This window comes from Sebastes fasciatus, chromosome 21 (assembly GCF_043250625.1).
Source record: "Sebastes fasciatus isolate fSebFas1 chromosome 21, fSebFas1.pri, whole genome shotgun sequence".
Classification (NCBI taxonomy): Eukaryota; Metazoa; Chordata; class Actinopteri; order Perciformes; family Sebastidae; genus Sebastes; species Sebastes fasciatus.
In genome coordinates, this window is record NC_133815.1 from 22,372,239 (window position 1) to 22,389,655 (window position 17,417).

Consider the following 17,417-nt stretch of genomic DNA (forward strand, 5'->3'; position numbering starts at 1 on the left):
ACTCCATCATCCCTCTTAAAAACAGAGATTTAGAAAGGACAGGTCATTTCCCCCCATTTATGATTTACAAACTGTGCTGTTCAAGGGGTGAAAGTAATATGGGAATGTATACCAACACACACACACACAGCCCAGACAATATATATGGCAGACGATCACATGGGGGGAATGACAACAACCATTGGGCCTTCAAACCTGGCTGGGGGTGGAGCAGATATAATTGTACCAACATTACATGTCTGTCATCCCACTTCCTGATCTAGCTGGTACAAATCAGAAGCGCTTCCTCAATTTGGTCTACAGTGTCAGTGTACTCCTAACCAGCGACTATGACTTTTTTGGACACCCTGCGCCAGTGGGACGAGGCTGTAACTTGTGTTGACAGACAGGATTTGACAGAGGCACTCAGGATTTTCGTGGCTATCAAAGAACCAAACTCCAAAATTTGTTTTGACATTGGCTGTCTTCATCTTCTTAACAAAGACCTGGATGCTGCTGAAAAGGTATGTCTGACCTTTGCTGGTAAAATGCAAGCCAGAACATTACACACAAATATCTATGGGTTTCATTTTGTAATATTACTCATCAAAAAAAGTGAAATCTAGTCTGTAAGTAGCTGTTAAAGCCGAGATGAAATGCTGTGATATTTTGCAAGTGCAAGTCACTGAGAAAGAGGAAATAAGAGTTTACCAATTCTCTTCTCTTCTAGAGGAAGTTACTGTGTTTTCTTATGTTTCTCAGGCGTTTGATTGCAGCATACGCAAGGATGAGCATCTGGCCGTTGCCTTCTTTCAAAGAGGAATGACATTTTACAAGAAGGAGAGGCAAGACACACCAGTCATCTCAAAATGTTTCATATTTAACGTTGTAATTTAAAAATATTAGACACAGTATGCTTTTATTATCATGAAATTGGATTCCTAGTCATTACTCTTATTTTTTATAATGTTTGTGGTTTATTACATGCAAAAGCAATTAACTGGATTATTTCTATTCAAAGGTATGAGGAGAGTTTATCTGACTTCCAGTATGCCTTCAAAGCACTAAGAGGCAACCAGCTGATAGATTACAAAGCACTTGGCCTCAGATACAAATTATATGCATGTGAGGTAAGTATTCAAAAGCCTCCAATCATTTGTATATGTTCTTGTAAAGCCTCCTTATTCTTTAATTTACAAGTTGTTAAACTATTGTTCTCTATTCTGTCTATTGCTGTCAAACAGTTTAGAGAATACATTCATTTTCTAATCTGCCCTAATGATCAAAAAACGTTGTTAGTCATTCTTCCAAAGTACAGTTTGACACATGTTCACTCCTTAATAACAGATGGATTTAGAAATGCCTGAGGGATTAAAATAGTGGCAAGCTTCTAATACAATATCAATGTTTCCTGCTACAGGTTCTCATCAATGTGGCTCTGTCTCAGGCTCAGCTGGGTAAATGGGACAAAGCCCATGAACACCTTGTGAAGGCTCTCAGCTACAAGACAGATGCCAAGCTCAATGTCCTCGACAGAGCTCTGGATTCCTCCCTGGTCAGTTAACATACAGTAACCATTATTCAAAAAAAAAAAATAGTCCTCACCCATGATAAAATGTTGGGATTTGAACTACCGATAAAATATTCTGTTCAGTTATTCAATATATTTAAATGCGATCATATTCATGACAAAGAATGGTGTGTATTCAGCTTGTCTTCAACATTGTATTTTTGTCTGAGTGGTTCAGATTAAAACAAACACAGACTAATCAACTTTTTGGGTGATATGGCAACTCTTTAGAGCAAAGTGATGCACCTACCCACAAATCAATTAGGCTCTGTAATTAAGCATTGCTTCACATTCACTCGTGACCAGTTATTAATAAAAGCCCTATGTCAGCCAGTGTATTTGCAAATAAATATACATAAATATCAGTCTGATCAGTGAAGGGTCATGTATAAGGCATGGAGAGTGCTATTAATTTACATTGGTGTAGCTCAAAGTGAAACAGTATTGGCATTGAATTAGAATTTTCCTTCATGTCAGAAATACTTGACAGATATAATAATATCCCTTGCAATGCAATTTCACCAACAGAAACAGAAACTTTTCAAACCAGTTGAGTTCCCATCAAAAGTGCTATTTAAACCAAATAAGCACTATGTGGCTGAGCTGGAGAAGAAGGACTACCTGGGCAAAGCAAAGGTAATACTCTATCTGATGACACGCCTTTGCATTAGTAACAGTTGGTACTATACTATCCATTAGTGTGATATCAACCCTATTAAACGTAACCCCTAATCCACTAAAATGTCACTTTAACACTATAGTTATTTGCCATACGTAACCTCCATTTTTTCTTTGCCATCTTCAGATTGTTGCCTCCGTCATTCCTCAGGATGCCTTCTCTGGATTTGCCCCATTACAGCCACAGGTGACACATGGACTCTTCTTATAAAAGAAACAAACAAAAAGACAATACAATCTGATGACAAAGAAATCTATGTGATATTATCAGCTTATTATTATGTTACATTATATAAAAAATATATTATATGGAAGATTTAAAAAAAACTTGAGCCACTAAATGTCTGCACCGTGTCAGCTCTACTGATTGAATGCTTTGTGTTTCTGTTTACATCCGACAGGTTCAAGATGGTCCAACTTCTCCGAAAGAACCTGAGGTTCTGAGGTACAACAGTCACTTTGAAGTCGTAGAAACTTCTCTCTAAATACACATTATATTTAGTTAGTGCCGAAAAATATGATTAATTTATAGTTGTTTTCATTCAGGATTGTTGCAGGCAAAAATTATTGCAAATTACCTTAATACTTGGAACGACTGAGTGTTAGATGGTGGATATTCTACAATACGTGGATGTGTAAAATGGTTAAAACAGCTCTTAATGCGGAAATAGAAAATGAAAGGTTATGCTTTCATAAGAGGGAAATGTTGAATCAGTGTAAATGTTGACAATAGAAGAACAAGATAGATTACCCGGTAATAATCATGACTAGTGGTCTCTTGATGCCATGTGGACGTCTCCCGTCTTCACAGGGCTCTAGAAGGAGAACCCCACACTGTCCTGTTTGGGTTTGTTCCTGAGACCAGTGATGAGTTGGCTGTAGTGCCGGGCAACATTGTGTTTGTACTGCAGAAGGGTACCGACAACTGGGCGTCTGTGATCTTCAATGGAAGAGTAAGGCCACTACGGACAGAATCTGTACATCTGTAACCTCTATGCTTCTGTAGTGTGCATCTCTCAAGACCTCCTGTTGGCACTTGTTTCTTATGAAATATGCATAAAAAACATAATTCATATCATGTTACTGTCATGTCAATTATAGAGGGGACTTGTTCCTTACAATTACCTGGAACGTTTGGAGATCTCCTTGGCTTCTAAACAGAATGAGGTGAGGAATTACAGGAGTATCACTTCTTGTTTTGTAGATGACTTTTGAGTATTTTTTTTAAATGATGTCTCCAGTAGTCAAACATTTTGCTCGGAGACTTTAAAATGTTGTTTGTGAAATACACGATCAGTACTCTTGTTTTAATTTAAGCATACTCTGCAAGTTACACACGTTACTAAAATGGCCCATGGTGCAAATGTGGTATTTGTTCATGTTTTGTAGTACGCAATTACATCTTCACTTCTTTTTTCTGTTTTGAACGGCATTATTTGGTTGGTATTAATCATGGACAGGAAAGATCCGAGCCTCCAAGTCGAGAACCACCGACCAGACCTCAGAGGAAAAAAGGTGGACTTATCTGACACACAGATTAAGCAAACTATAATAACTACAGGCACCACTCTGTGTTTGGTGCTAAGTACCATTGAACTCAATCCATCGGTCATAACAAATGCTGTAACTTTGCAAATACAATTTGACCCAAATAACAAAACTTTTTTTCCCCACTCTCTGTATTTAAGGTCCTACTCCTAGTGGTAACAGCGATGGAGACACACAACCAAAGGTATGTTGCAAATCCTTGATTTGTCCATGAACATGATACCCCTATAAACCACACAATTTGCCAACTTGTGAAGTATGAATGTGTTTTAAGGTGGATTTCCTTTTGATTTATGTGATTGTTTAATTCCATCAACGTGTCCTTTCATTAATGCCAGGATGAACAGCCTACCGACAACTCATGTATTGTCAAAGTCCGTTTCACGTTCAACTTCGTGGTCTCGGTACCACTTGGGTCTCCCTACGCAATGCTAATTGAGAAAATCAGTAAGAAACTGAAACTCCCGACTACGGCAATCACCTTGAGGTAAGGTGCACATTTAAAAAAAAATCTTCCAGTTTAATGGTTATATTGTGTTACTGATAGAGGTCAAAATTCAATCCTTTTGTTCGATTTAGTTTAACCTCCGAGGTTACGGAAGAAAGTGTAATCGACGCCAGCACAGAAATGGAAAGTGTGTGGAGCCGTGCCAGCGGTTTGCACATCACCTTGTGGTGTAAAGCCTTAGAGGTAAGGAAGTGGTGGTCCACTGTTGAGCATGCTGGCCTCACAAAATACAGTTATTCTGGTTGATACTGCAGTTCCTGATACGGGTATTGGGGTGATACCAATATTTATGAATGGAACCTGGTTATAAGGATCTTCCTGATAAATTGTATTAAAGTTTCCTTATATTTGTGTCAGGGTGGGAATTAAAAGCAACATTGAGTCTCATACAGATGTGTTTCATCCTCGATCATGGTTAAGTACAACTTAGCTAGACATTTTGTTTTTATATATTTTTAATATATTAATTTATTATATGAGTACTTTATGCTCCATGTTAGTAATCCACGTTTGGTCATGGGCTAAATTATCTTCCTGGATTCACTAATTAAAAGTTATACCATGAACCATAAGGCCAGTGCAAACCAAGGTTTTCTTTTTTTGTTATGATGAAATTGAACAAGAAATTATTATTTGTGTGCGTTTGTGTTTTTAGCAAACTGATGGAAATCCACAGAGCGAGACTCACTTTGTGGCACTTCATTCCTACGAGTCGCCAAATCCAGAGGATCTCAGTTTTAATCAAGGCGATAAAATCACACTACTCTCTAGAGGTGAGACTCCATTCTTTTGGCTATATATATATATTTAGACATACTTTGATTTGCCCGAGAAATATGATTCTAATTCATAATTTCTTCTTTTTCTTTAGTTAACCAGGTTTGGTTGGAAGGCCAATGTAATGGGAATACTGGTATATTTCCTGCATCCTTTGTGGAAGAAGTTCCTGTCAATGGCCAGTAATTTAAATGGATAAATGTGGACAAAAAGGATGCTAAAGCCAGTAATACAGTTAAGTGGCCAAAGCTGAAAAGTGGTCATGTATCAAAACCCTTTTAGAATCAACTACATCTGATTAATCAGGGCCTACATATTTTTTATAAATGTATACATTTTTAAACATCTTTCCATTAAAAAAAAAAAAACCTTTTCACAATGATCACAATACGATTGGACAAGTTTGACAAGTTGTAATGTTTGGACAAAATCATAGGTTACATTCTGTGATTCATTAAGTAATGTGATAATAAAAAGTAGTGATATCTGGTGTTGATTTTATGAAAACATATTATTATTACATATTACAAGCAATATACATTTAATACCTGCAGGTGTGATTAAATAATCATGGGTTTACTGGTAAATTATGATGGCGCCGTTCCTTCCTCTTCATAGGCAATAGCTATGCCTCTCCTGCCCCCTACTGCCTTCACCACAGGGGTCTCTCCTAACTTCTGCTCTAAGCCACGCCAGCTTCGTTCTGCCAGAAAAGATGCTAAAAAGAGAAAGCACAGATGTGTAGTGTAATACAAGACATTTACAAGACTAACAAATTGGAACTGGAAAATGTAATATTGTTGTTGTTGTTGTTTGCTCTCATGCACAAAGTGTAACAATTACTGTATGTGTGCAGAATTCTACAATAAACTTATGGATGTATGGAAATGAAAGCAAACAGTGTCTGAAGCCTATATATATATATATATATACACAGCAGAATGTTTGACCGTCTCATACCAGCTGAGTTGGTGGCTACAGTGAGCGCCTGGTTCCTGAGGACCACCGAGGAGCCGAACGCGGACACAGCAGGCTCAAAGCTCAACAGATTGTGGCCTCGCAGAGCTCCTGTGATTAAAGACACGTCGGTCTCATCGTCCTCCTCCTGCTGATCAGCCAAAGGCACATGACTCTGTCCACCTGATACAAGTTTGAGATAAAAATAATAAATTAGACATACCAAATGACTTCTATAGCCTTTATTAGGCTACTGGAGATAAACAATATAGTACGCTCAACATGTTTGGATAATAAAGATATAGAACAGTATTCATATTATACAAATTATGGAGCTGGAGAGGGGGGCATCTTATATTTCACTTTTGGTCTTTTTATGTCTTTTCTTTGATTTTGAAAAAATGCCACACCCTCCCCCTAATATCTCCAAATGTATCACAGAGTTGGTACAAATCCTTTCCCCATTAATAACTAATAAAGGAAAAGCAAGAAGAAAACTTATATAGACATATAACATACAGTATATTAATGGAATAATAATATTCATTGTAACCACCAATGCACACATTATAAGGGGAATTAGAAATTTCCAGATCTTTGGAAAACTTAACCTAGCCATCTCTATTTTTGAATAAAGCCTACATAAAAAGGCTGAACTTGAATTATAATGTAGCCAAACTTTACATGATACATATAACATTTAATCACTATACATGGATCTTTATGATACTATAAAAGATCCCCTTATCATTTTCATACAGTCCCTTAAAAAGTTGAGAGCTGATTTAGGAATTTCTACTGCAAATAAATCCCAACCTCACCTGGCAGGAGATGTCGAAAGTCTGTGACATATTCCTCCGACCACTCCCTTTTCTTGTTGCAGGCCACCTCCATCTCAAACGGTGTTACTACCGGTTTAAAGAACTCCCTGGAGTCCAGCAGTGAGTTCTCAGGACACGCAACCAACACAAAAATGTCAATTTCAAGAAAGTTTGCTAGCTTGGGCACGTTCAGTTTCCCCATGGCAAACATGTAGCTCTTCTTTCCAGCTCCTCGGATGGTTTCCTTCAGCTGCTGGATGATGTCGAGGTAGTCGACCACCCCGAGTGTGCCAACCAGGATGCCAACCACTTTGGCATCTTTGGCCCTTTCTATAGCGTAATATCGCTTCATCAGCGCACGGTTGATACTTACTGACTCGGTCCTCCCCGTCATTTTTACGGGGTCAAAAGTACAAAATGAGCAGCGATTCCAAGTCATCATGAAGTTTCTCAGCGTTGCTCCCTCTTGGCCTACATAGAACACACTGTAATCCTTGATGCTTAAACCACTTTTCAAGGAGAACTGCCTTCCAAACTGATAAATAAGATGGTTGTTGTCTCCCTCTGACAGACAGGCGTCGTCATGTTGTCTTTTAATCCGGCCGTGACTGTAACACTGCTCCCCTTCGACAACGAGTTCTGAGACGACAAGGTTTGGATACTCTGGTGACAAGAGTGTCAGAAGATCATCTGAAAAAAACAAAAAAAGATAGGCAGGATTTCAATACATTCTACCTGAACTGAGGATGTGGTTAATATGACTTTGTCCTACTATTCATCTTCATCTTATACTGTCCTATTTTCATGAAGAATCACACAGTGATTTGAATGATGACTGGATAAATAAACATGAATATCTATTCAATAAAATGGCATAAACATATATTCTCTCTATCAAATATCAGATACAAGGGCATACAGTAGGGCTTTGTAGAATAGCTTACTTATAGCATGAGCATAGTTGACGTCATAGAGGATGACGACGTGACTCTGTGTGTCGGGATAGAGTTCTCTGAAGGCAGAAGTGCACTTCTCAAGATCCACCGGTCTTTGCTCAAAGACCAACATCAGCGGCAGCCTTTTAGACGGGCTGAGGCAGGTGCTGCCGTAGTGCACAATGCAGTCGGCTCCAACATGCTCTGCAGTTACCTCGTCCACACAGCAACTGATCAAGAGAATTAAATACAAATTAGGAATGTACACACAATAATAACACATTAAAGCAAAAATATGTGCTTAAACATGAAATGAAAACTCACAGTAGAGAGGCAAAAGTTGGTATATTCCAAGTTCAACAAGCCACTGTACTGAGGCATATTATCAAGCATGTTGATGATAAATAAATCAGCAAAATAAAATAAATGAAACTGTAAAAAGCTTAATATGCTCAGGAAGTAAGTGTTCCAAAAGCTGTTCTTAATTCTAAATGTCATGTGTGTGCTGGATAAAAAATTGGAAATGAACACTTTTCACATACATCAGTAAAGGTACCACTAGCCACTGCTTTTTCACCTCACTTTGCATGAAGAATCCAAGCACTAAACATGACATATACATGCAATGCATTATTAAACCAAGTAAGACTTTTCTCAGTTAACCCTTTTGTGTTACCTGCCATAGGATGTATCTCCCAAAATGAACGGCCTGGCATTAGTGTTTCTCTCAACCTCTGCTGCTATTGCCACTGAATCCACCAGCAGCTCGTCAGGAAACTGCAGAGCAACCTGTGAATAATAATAATAACCATTTATAGACAAATACATTTTTGTCTTCTCTTAACACAGTATTTCCAGTCATATTACCGAAATACAGTTTGGGTATATCATAGCCCAGAATTTTGCAAATAACCTTATGAACATTTCCCCAAAACTGTACAACTTCAGGGCAAATCCAAAATATATGTGAATGGTCTACATTTATGGCCCCACATCTTCTCCAGCATGGTTGTGCTACCGACAAGTATTTGTTTGTAATCAAACAGCTTTTTTACAAGAATTGTGTTGTCCTACTTTATACAAATGAGCTATAATATTTACATTTCACTAAAAGTAAAAAAATGTATGTCCTTACCTTTTCAAATTGATGCTCACTGATGAAGTCACAAGTCTTCTTAATCTGATACAACTCTTCCAGTTTATCCAGAGGGGTATTAGTCTTCACTGTAACGTCCACCACACGCTGAATTACGGTTTCCGAGCTGCTACTGAACGCATCAGCCATTGTTGCATCAGGAAACACGCAACAGTGTCTGCAAACATGCAATAAACCAGATCTCAGCATATCAACTGGTGACAAAGCAGTAAAGCTACTGAAAATAAAACTAACATCTCTGAAATTATTGTGGTTTATTCTGCCAAAAGATGTCTGCTGGCAGAATAAACCATTGGTCTGTTTGAAGTAAAGTCGAGTAACGTTACAGTTACTGCAACTTTGTTACACTTAGGAGAGTCTGAATGAAGCAACAATCTAATCAGAACATTCCAGAACATTGTCAACAGGATGTTGTGGTGTTTCCTCTCAAGACAACAACACATATCGAGTCAAATGTGCAGTTAAACCATCACTCAGGTTAAAGTTACCTGCTGGCTTCACGTTACTCTGGTTCCCTCTGCTAGCTAGCTGCTCCTTGTTTCAAATATGAGTCATTACAAACCATCATTTACAACTTACATTCACAACACATTCATGTAGACTTACAGTTCAATGTCAGGTGGGTAGTTGTTGAGGGATAAACGCTTCTTTGACAGCTACACACGTGTCGACCATGGATGTATTAGGTGTCGACAGTAGAGAATACAGCAGCTCCACTAGGACAAGCACTTCCGGTTTAAGAATTTTTCAAAATAAAAGTCTTCTTCTTCTTGATATTGAACAATATGATACTGCTGGCAAATTTTTTCATCCATGCATCCAAATGGAGGAAAATTAAACCCCTATTTTCTGTTTTCAAAAGGGACCTTGTGGACAATCATCTCGGTGCTTTAAGACTAATGAAAGGACAACATGCAAAGTGTCTCTTCAGAGTTTATGAAGAACTGACCATATATGATGATGAACCCTAGAGCTACTATGGAAGAGTGCAGTCTTATTATTATTTATTTATTTATGCATTTCTTTTTTGTTCCTTGAATTATTTTCTACCCTCTTTTATTTTTGTTATTAAATTTTTTGTAATCTAAGTTATCTTTCCTATCCAAATGTGCCTTGTATGTTAGAAGTATTGAGTTTAGATTACAATGCCTTCATGTTTGTAAATTAATTTTCTTCAATAAATTTTTTTTTTTTTTTAAATCTTCTTCTTCGAAATTTTATGGTGGTTGGCAAAACACTTTATGGTGCATTACCGCCACCAACTGGTCTGGAGTGTGAATCAGGATTCTAACTACTCACTAGTTTTACTACTAAAGAAAAAGAAAATAATAATACAAATAAATATAATTAATAAATAAATAAAACTAAATAAAACATTTAAAAAATATAATATATATGTATGTATAAATATATATACATACACAAATAGTCATATTCTCTCTATCAAATTTGCACTCCTGAGATATTCGATCAAAAATAAATAACACTTTCCCTCAGAACTTCTTTGTAAGAGATCACAGAAATCATAGCCCAACTTAATTTCTTCAAGATTCACTGACACTGACAATGACATGCCGTATCAGCTGTTTCTTTCCTGGCATTATTTACCTCAGAGACAACTCATATTCCTCCTCTACTCACCCCTGACATCATTAAAAAACTATTACAATCACTACTAAAACTAACTCACATTTCCAGATCATGAGTTCACATACGTTACATATTATGCTATAAAAGGATTATGAATATATCTTTGAAACACAGAGGACACACAATCAACATGTGTTTACAAAAGACTTATAATGTAGAACAGAGTAATGGCCAGTTTCCAACAACATCAAATATACCCTACACAAAATTATCAATAAAAAGAGACACCTCATTTGTTTGCACAAAGTTTACATTTATTGACAATTCATTTTATTCAAATAACAGTTAATCAATCATGTTAAAACATTTCTGAGACCACAAAGCAGAAAGATAGATTCAAGTTAAATATCTGTGATAATATAGCTAAGTGGTTAAGAGTCACACTGACTCCTCCTTCAACTGATCTTCTTCTACAGCTTCATATATACATATAAAAGATAAATACATCACACTTTTAAAAAGTTTAACTTCAGTTTCAAACAAACTTATCTGAATAAGAGGTCAGTATTTAATTGTCTGCACAACATTTTTTGAATGGAGAGTTTCTTAAGGCAACAATACATTTTCATCCGATTCAATTGGACCGTCCAAAACTTTTAAAAGGTATATTTATCAACTACTAAAAATAACCACAGGCAGCTAAAACATTACTGGCCCTGAGGGGGGTAAATAATCTAACAGTCAAAATTTCCCCCAGCAATGAATACAAACTGTTGTTAGATTCAGAGGATGCATTGAAAGTTCAAGTGTTTCCAGAAGTTAAATGAAAATCATAACCATAGTCCTGCTTACATCCAAATACGATAGAAACCCAAGACCACAGTGAGACAGGTGAACACTGAACCTGAAAGAGAAAAAAAGCAGAGGTCAATCATTAGTCTACCTGCTTCAGTAAGTCCCAGCGATAGACAATCATTTACTTGATTTTCACTCTGCTAAATGTTTAGTAACTACTTTTGAACAGTTGGAACAGTTAGCACTTTAATGTAATGAATATGTTTTAAATGAATACATTGCACCAGTTGTACCTATATTAACCCACTTTAAAAACTGTTTCTTCCCCACTATAATAAAGGCTCTGAACAGTTGCCATAAAAAAGTAATTATTTGACTGAGTTCTCAAGGCAATGATTGCTGATTCTACATAACAACAACGCACACAATGTCCTACCTGCAAGGTACTTTATAGTGTCCAGTTTATGAGACTCTAACATGGTTCTCAAACCAGCAACTTCAGTGTCTATTTTCATGTTGGTCTGAGTTAAATGACGATCTTGCTCTGCAGTCTGTAAAAAAGGCAATTAGACAGAAGCATTAAAGATAATCCTACCAGATATGTATTACTGTCAGTGCAAAAGCTTTTATGAACGGAGAATAGGCCAAACTGCTTTTGACTTAAAGCAATCACTGAGACATTATTAGAACTTTACTATTTTGCGCTTCTATTTGTACTTTAATAAAGCAACAGTACTACATTTTGCACAACAGTATACTTTATAGGCTATCACATTCATCTAAAAGAACACTTGTCATAACTGTACCTGACACCAACTACTGTTTCAATCATTGTCTGACCTGTGATTGTACATGATGTAGATTACCATGAACTAAAGATTGGATGTGATCGGATAGGAAACATGTACTGTAGGTGTACTGCACATATACAAACCATTTCCATAATCTCAGTTCGCGTTTCCAGAAGCATTTTCTCATGCTCTACTTTCTGAAAATGATAAATAATTTTTTACTGAGAGGGATTCAGGACAATGTCGTCAATAAAGTCATTATCTGTTATTATCAACTGTATATGAGCGAGTCAAGATGGAAAAAGACAAAATTAAAAGTAAACTCGACGGATCTCTAAACGCTAATTTAGTGTTCTCAAACACTTACCAATTCTTTTGCACGACTTTTCTCCAAATTCATGTCCATAATAGTGTCCGAGCGCACTTTATTCATGACATCCTGCAAGGTGGCAATGGAGATAAAGTCACAACAAAACATAAAATATAAACATCTTGGATGAAAAGAAAGCTGATGAAATACTTCTAAATGAATAATTCTACCATAAAAACTTGGACATAAAGTGATTTGAGTAAATCAGAATGAGCACTTACAGCGAGCTGGACCTTCAGCTGCAATAAGTGGATCTTGACTTTCTGGGAGAAGTGTTCAAATATTGAAAATCCTAAGCAATAGGAATCAAAAACAGAACATACTGCACAGTACACAGAGTCATTCATGTCCCCACTTTAGGTAGACTTGGCAAACAAAAAATCATAGTCTTCCACTCCTATATTAGCTGACATGACTGATTTTAATTCATCTAAATGTGTATAAATTATGCATTTTGTTTTTGATTCAGAAAATTGATAATTTCATCATCCAATTGTCTAATTTAAATATATTCTGTATTCTTTGCAAGTGCATGTAGTTTTGTCAATAGCCCGTTTATGCACATGAATGTGAATTCAGGGACCATGGAGATTATCAGAACAACCAAGGGCACAGATGCAATGCAGGTAATACTTTGAAGAAACAGCTTAAGTCTGCCGATGAACACACTTACCTCATTTTCTGCAAGTAAAGAAGTGAACTCGCTCTTCTCAAGGATGATCATGTCCTTCTTTACAGATGCTATTTGAGACATCACACGCTGCAACATGATCTCCTGCCAACATCACACAACCAATGCAAAAGTTAGAACAGAAAAACTTTTTGAACCTACAAACCAGTCACTTGATAGTGAATACAAAGAGAGTTTTTTGTTTTGTTTTTAACGAATAAGGCATAAACGTAGGGCTAAAAAATAAAAAAAAATCTGATTCTTGATTGATCTCATCTGCCTCCTTTGCCTACATTGCACACTCAATCCCAACATGGTCTAAATACTGAGCTACACTCCGTTTTGCACAATTAGTAACTTTTTTCTATCAACTGACATATAAAGGACATATGTGGTATAATTCTCCTCATACTCCAGATTCCTTATACATTCATGTCACTGGGACTAGAATTCCCAAATTGTACTACATCATAATCAAATATATGACCCTATTATTGTTTATTATTTTAATGGCCTGCTGTTGACATGCCCACAAAAATTTCAAAGCTGCATTTATTGCAATGAAATGGATGATAAGCTACCTATCCATGGGAAACGTTTACCGTGTACACCTTTAAATGTACAAGTAAACAAATGAGGGAAATTAATTCATGAAATTTCATTTAATAAATGTGCTGTGGAAGATAAACACATCTGATCTTGGTTCAGTGACCTTTACAGCCTTTTGAGTTCACTGAGTAGAAACAAGGCTCACATAGGGCTGCTCACTTCTGTATTGACAGTAAACGTACAATATACAGACGCCCTGCTGCAGTCTCACCTGCTGCACTTTGGTCACCATGTCATTATAGATGACATCCATGTTGGAGCTTGTCATCTTCACCAGCACTTTAACCATCACCTCAGCTTGCTGAGTTGTGAAGCCTGCGTAATGAAAAACATGTATTTATGAGGAAAATCACCAGCTTGTTATTGACAAAGCAGATTAATATTGGGACATTTTTTCTGAAGTAACAAAAGAAGCCAAACCATTTTCCTCAAAGAGTCGCACCACCGCATGTGTATCAAAAAGCAGCTTGGTGCCTTCAGTCTTTGGTACATATGGATTCAGATACTGGAAGGTTTTGATGGAGGTACTCAGCTCTGAAATCAATGATAAGAAGATGGAAGTGATTATCTAAGAAATGAAGCATTACCCGGAATTGTAGAGTTATAACGTTTCCCTTCCTTTCTTTTTTGCAATGTACACTGTGTGTCACTGTGTAGTTTAAAAGTACATATATTTATATATTTATGTACTGGTGACTTCTGTCTTGAAGCTTCTGTCTGTACATATTCCGTCACCAATGACATGACTAATAACAAGGTGTTATTTAGGTATGTCTTCATGCCACAACACGAAAGCAAATATTAATGACCCCAAGTAAAAATGTAATGTAATGTATACTTTTAAATAATGTATATAACTGTAAACATTTCTGCTTGATTACATTATAACATCCTTCTTATTGTCACAGATTTTACAAATATTTTACTCTTCCAAACTGTACATATGGCATATGGAATATACATTTACTTTAAATGGCAATTTTCTTTTATGTTATGGAGCATCATATTTATAATCACTTATAGACATATATATAGCCCATACTTCATATTTAGTGTTTCATATTAGAAGTGAAAGAAAACGTTAAACTCACACACACTCGCATACTCCAGCACGTACTTATATGTGAAAGAATTGATAGCTGTGTAATTGCACAGCTGTTTTATGTTGAATATTTTATATATTTTCTTTATTTTATTGTGTTTTCTGTGCTGCTATGCTATTGTTTCCATTAGACATCCTATGTCACTTCTTTTACTACTGCAACAAATTAAATCCCAACATGATCAATTGGTTTTTAACTTTAACTCTTGACTCTGAAAAATTCAAAGTCAAACACATGACCAACATGCTGCATTACCAATGCACTGTATAATGATGTAATGTATTTTGTCGTACCTATTGTTGCTGTTGTGATTCAATGTTGTTTTTATTTGTTGGATGCTGCTATTTGACCCTGTCTTGGCTAGGTCTCACTTGTAAATGAGGTTTTAATCTCAATGTGACTTCCTAGTTAAATAAAGGTTATATAAATGGGAAAAGCTATATAGAGAACTGACCACATTACCAAAATGATGGCCATTACAACAACAATCAGGATATGTGGGTAAGGACAGGTTGAGCCAAATTCACAAATGTCAACCATATAAGCAATTTAAAGACAGTTAATTGATGAATTTATATTTAAAAAACACAACTATGACTTTTTATCATAACATTTTCGACATATTTACTAGGACATTTTATAACATACTATTCTATGAATTTTAATTCATGAAATTTTCCACATACTATACTATGACTTTTTTCGTGAAACTTTTGACATACTATACTATAACTTTTTTTTCATGAAATTTTCGACATACTATACTATGACTTTTATAACATACAATAACACTCTGTGGTGGTGTAACACCTGACAAAAGTGGGAGGCCATGTGATGTAAATAGAGTGTGGGATGTGGGCTAAAGTTTCTATTGAAAACACTGCAGATTTAGAAATATGTAATGCTGAGTTCGTTAAAAAGAGTTGTATAAATTTGCAGATGGTGCATTCAACATATATTTCATTCATGGCAGCGTTGCAAGTAAGCCCTTAAATAAAGGCAGATATGAATAGGACTTTTATTTTGACACTCAAAAAAAAAATCCCATCTTGGTGACAGTGAGTAAATTAGTGCCACTAAAGTTACAGTTAGGAATCTCCTGGTTAACAATAAGAACTTCTAGTTACCTCTTGTCTGTGTCACTGCAGAAAGATGCCCAGTCTTGTGTCTAGCTATTCTGTCCCAGAGCAGCCTCTCACAGCTCCTGAAGGGAGGAGTAGTGATGATACACCGGACACACGGTGATGTGTTTACAGCTGTCAGACTCGGTACACGACCTCTAACTCTGTCCTGATTTAAAGAGATGTTAGACCACTTCTCTGGGTGGTTAATACCGAAACGTTTAAGCCGAGAGTGACACTGTTTAGGCACCATGGTCACAGCTTGAGTCCCTCCAGCAGCAGGGCGGTGCTTCCGTCTGGGACAATCCTGAGCAATGCGTCTCTATGGTGGCCACATTGAGACTTTTCACCCTGTTATTGCTGCCGTAACATCACGTCACACACCATGAGGCAGAGGATGACATGGAGCTTCCACACTTCCGGACATACGCTTCAAAATAAAACTCAAATGCCACTTTGTACTCATGGATGTGCTTGTACCTCAGTGGGATGGCAGGAGAACTCTCAATTGGCTGGGAGACATCAAACTCTCTCCAAATAAAACTGAAACCATTTAAAAAATATAAATGGCTATTAATTTTTGCTTTTTAAAGTGGCAGTAGGCAGTATATATTTTTGGCATCATTGTGTGTGCAAAAATTCCATAATAACCTTTCAGCATATTGTAATTCAAGCGTGTCATGGCTCTGTTTTCAGGCTTTAGAAAATCTAGCCCTTGACGGAAGACTTTGACCAATCACAGGTCATTTCATTTTGAGAGCGTTCCTATTGGCTGTGCACCGGTCATGTGACCAGAACGTGGTGTTCCTTCACTAGATTTCACAATGGCAGCGGCGTCACAAACCTTCTCATTTTACAGCTAAACAGTACACTACAAGATGATTCTGAAAACATTTGAGGAGAGAAATAGGCAACATGAGACTCCTGCTCTATCGACTGAGCTAACTAACATGACCTTTGGTAGGATCTTGGGTTTGTATTTTCTCTGTCAAAAACCACGTTTGTGAAGACGGTTGGAGTTATGTTAAGGATGACTCCATTGAGCCATGATTTCAGCCCCGCCTACCAAATCCTGAACACAAAACTGGTCAAAAACAGTTTAACGGTCTAATTCCACAATCCAGTACTACAACGTTCACAGTCTTTGCACATGTTTTCAGTAAGTATTTTCCAACATTTATGTGTTTAGAAACAAAACTCAGAATTTCCTTTACACGTCCTTTAAAGTAACATAATATTGATTCATATTTGATCAGCGCTGCCGAGTGATTGACAGCCGGCTCTCAAAGACAGCAGATGGACAGCAGACCTCAGATCAGCTCTGACTGCTTGTTTTCCTCCAGTCTGTGAAATCTTGCAGATGCCGTTAAGAGCACGGGAGGACACAGAGGCACATGATTTTTTTCAGGTTACCTGTTTCATGTTCTACTGTCACGATA

The 17,417-nt window shown here is 36.8% G+C and overlaps 3 protein-coding genes across 3 annotated transcripts; 1 reads left to right on the forward strand and 2 right to left on the reverse strand.

Moving 5' to 3' along the window:
• The first annotated feature begins 258 nt into the window (after positions 1 to 258).
• On the forward strand, positions 259 to 5,948 carry ncf2 (neutrophil cytosolic factor 2). The gene is made up of 15 exons (XM_074621145.1): positions 259 to 503; positions 742 to 824; positions 1,001 to 1,109; positions 1,400 to 1,534; positions 2,078 to 2,185; positions 2,355 to 2,414; positions 2,629 to 2,672; positions 3,039 to 3,180; positions 3,329 to 3,394; positions 3,688 to 3,742; positions 3,916 to 3,959; positions 4,114 to 4,262; positions 4,355 to 4,466; positions 4,939 to 5,056; positions 5,155 to 5,948. The coding sequence occupies exons 1-15, from the start codon at positions 330 to 332 to the stop codon at positions 5,244 to 5,246; spliced, it is 1,491 nt and encodes a 496-aa protein (XP_074477246.1). The 5' UTR covers positions 259 to 329; the 3' UTR covers positions 5,247 to 5,948.
• Positions 5,459 to 9,664, reverse strand: dph2 (diphthamide biosynthesis 2). The gene is made up of 7 exons (XM_074621146.1): positions 9,536 to 9,664; positions 8,909 to 9,086; positions 8,450 to 8,562; positions 7,783 to 8,003; positions 6,839 to 7,528; positions 6,021 to 6,200; positions 5,459 to 5,778 (listed from the first exon to the last, which is right to left on the reverse strand). The coding sequence occupies exons 2-7, from the start codon at positions 9,056 to 9,058 to the stop codon at positions 5,648 to 5,650; spliced, it is 1,485 nt and encodes a 494-aa protein (XP_074477247.1). The 5' UTR covers positions 9,059 to 9,086; positions 9,536 to 9,664; the 3' UTR covers positions 5,459 to 5,647.
• Positions 9,665 to 10,811: 1,147 nt separating this feature from the next.
• On the reverse strand, positions 10,812 to 16,360 carry mcur1 (mitochondrial calcium uniporter regulator 1). Its single transcript, XM_074621855.1, has 9 exons — positions 15,985 to 16,360; positions 14,175 to 14,288; positions 13,966 to 14,069; positions 13,149 to 13,250; positions 12,697 to 12,738; positions 12,473 to 12,544; positions 12,249 to 12,302; positions 11,751 to 11,865; positions 10,812 to 11,423 (listed from the first exon to the last, which is right to left on the reverse strand). The coding sequence occupies exons 1-9, from the start codon at positions 16,229 to 16,231 to the stop codon at positions 11,368 to 11,370; spliced, it is 906 nt and encodes a 301-aa protein (XP_074477956.1). The 5' UTR covers positions 16,232 to 16,360; the 3' UTR covers positions 10,812 to 11,367.
• Positions 16,361 to 17,417: the final 1,057 nt, after the last annotated feature.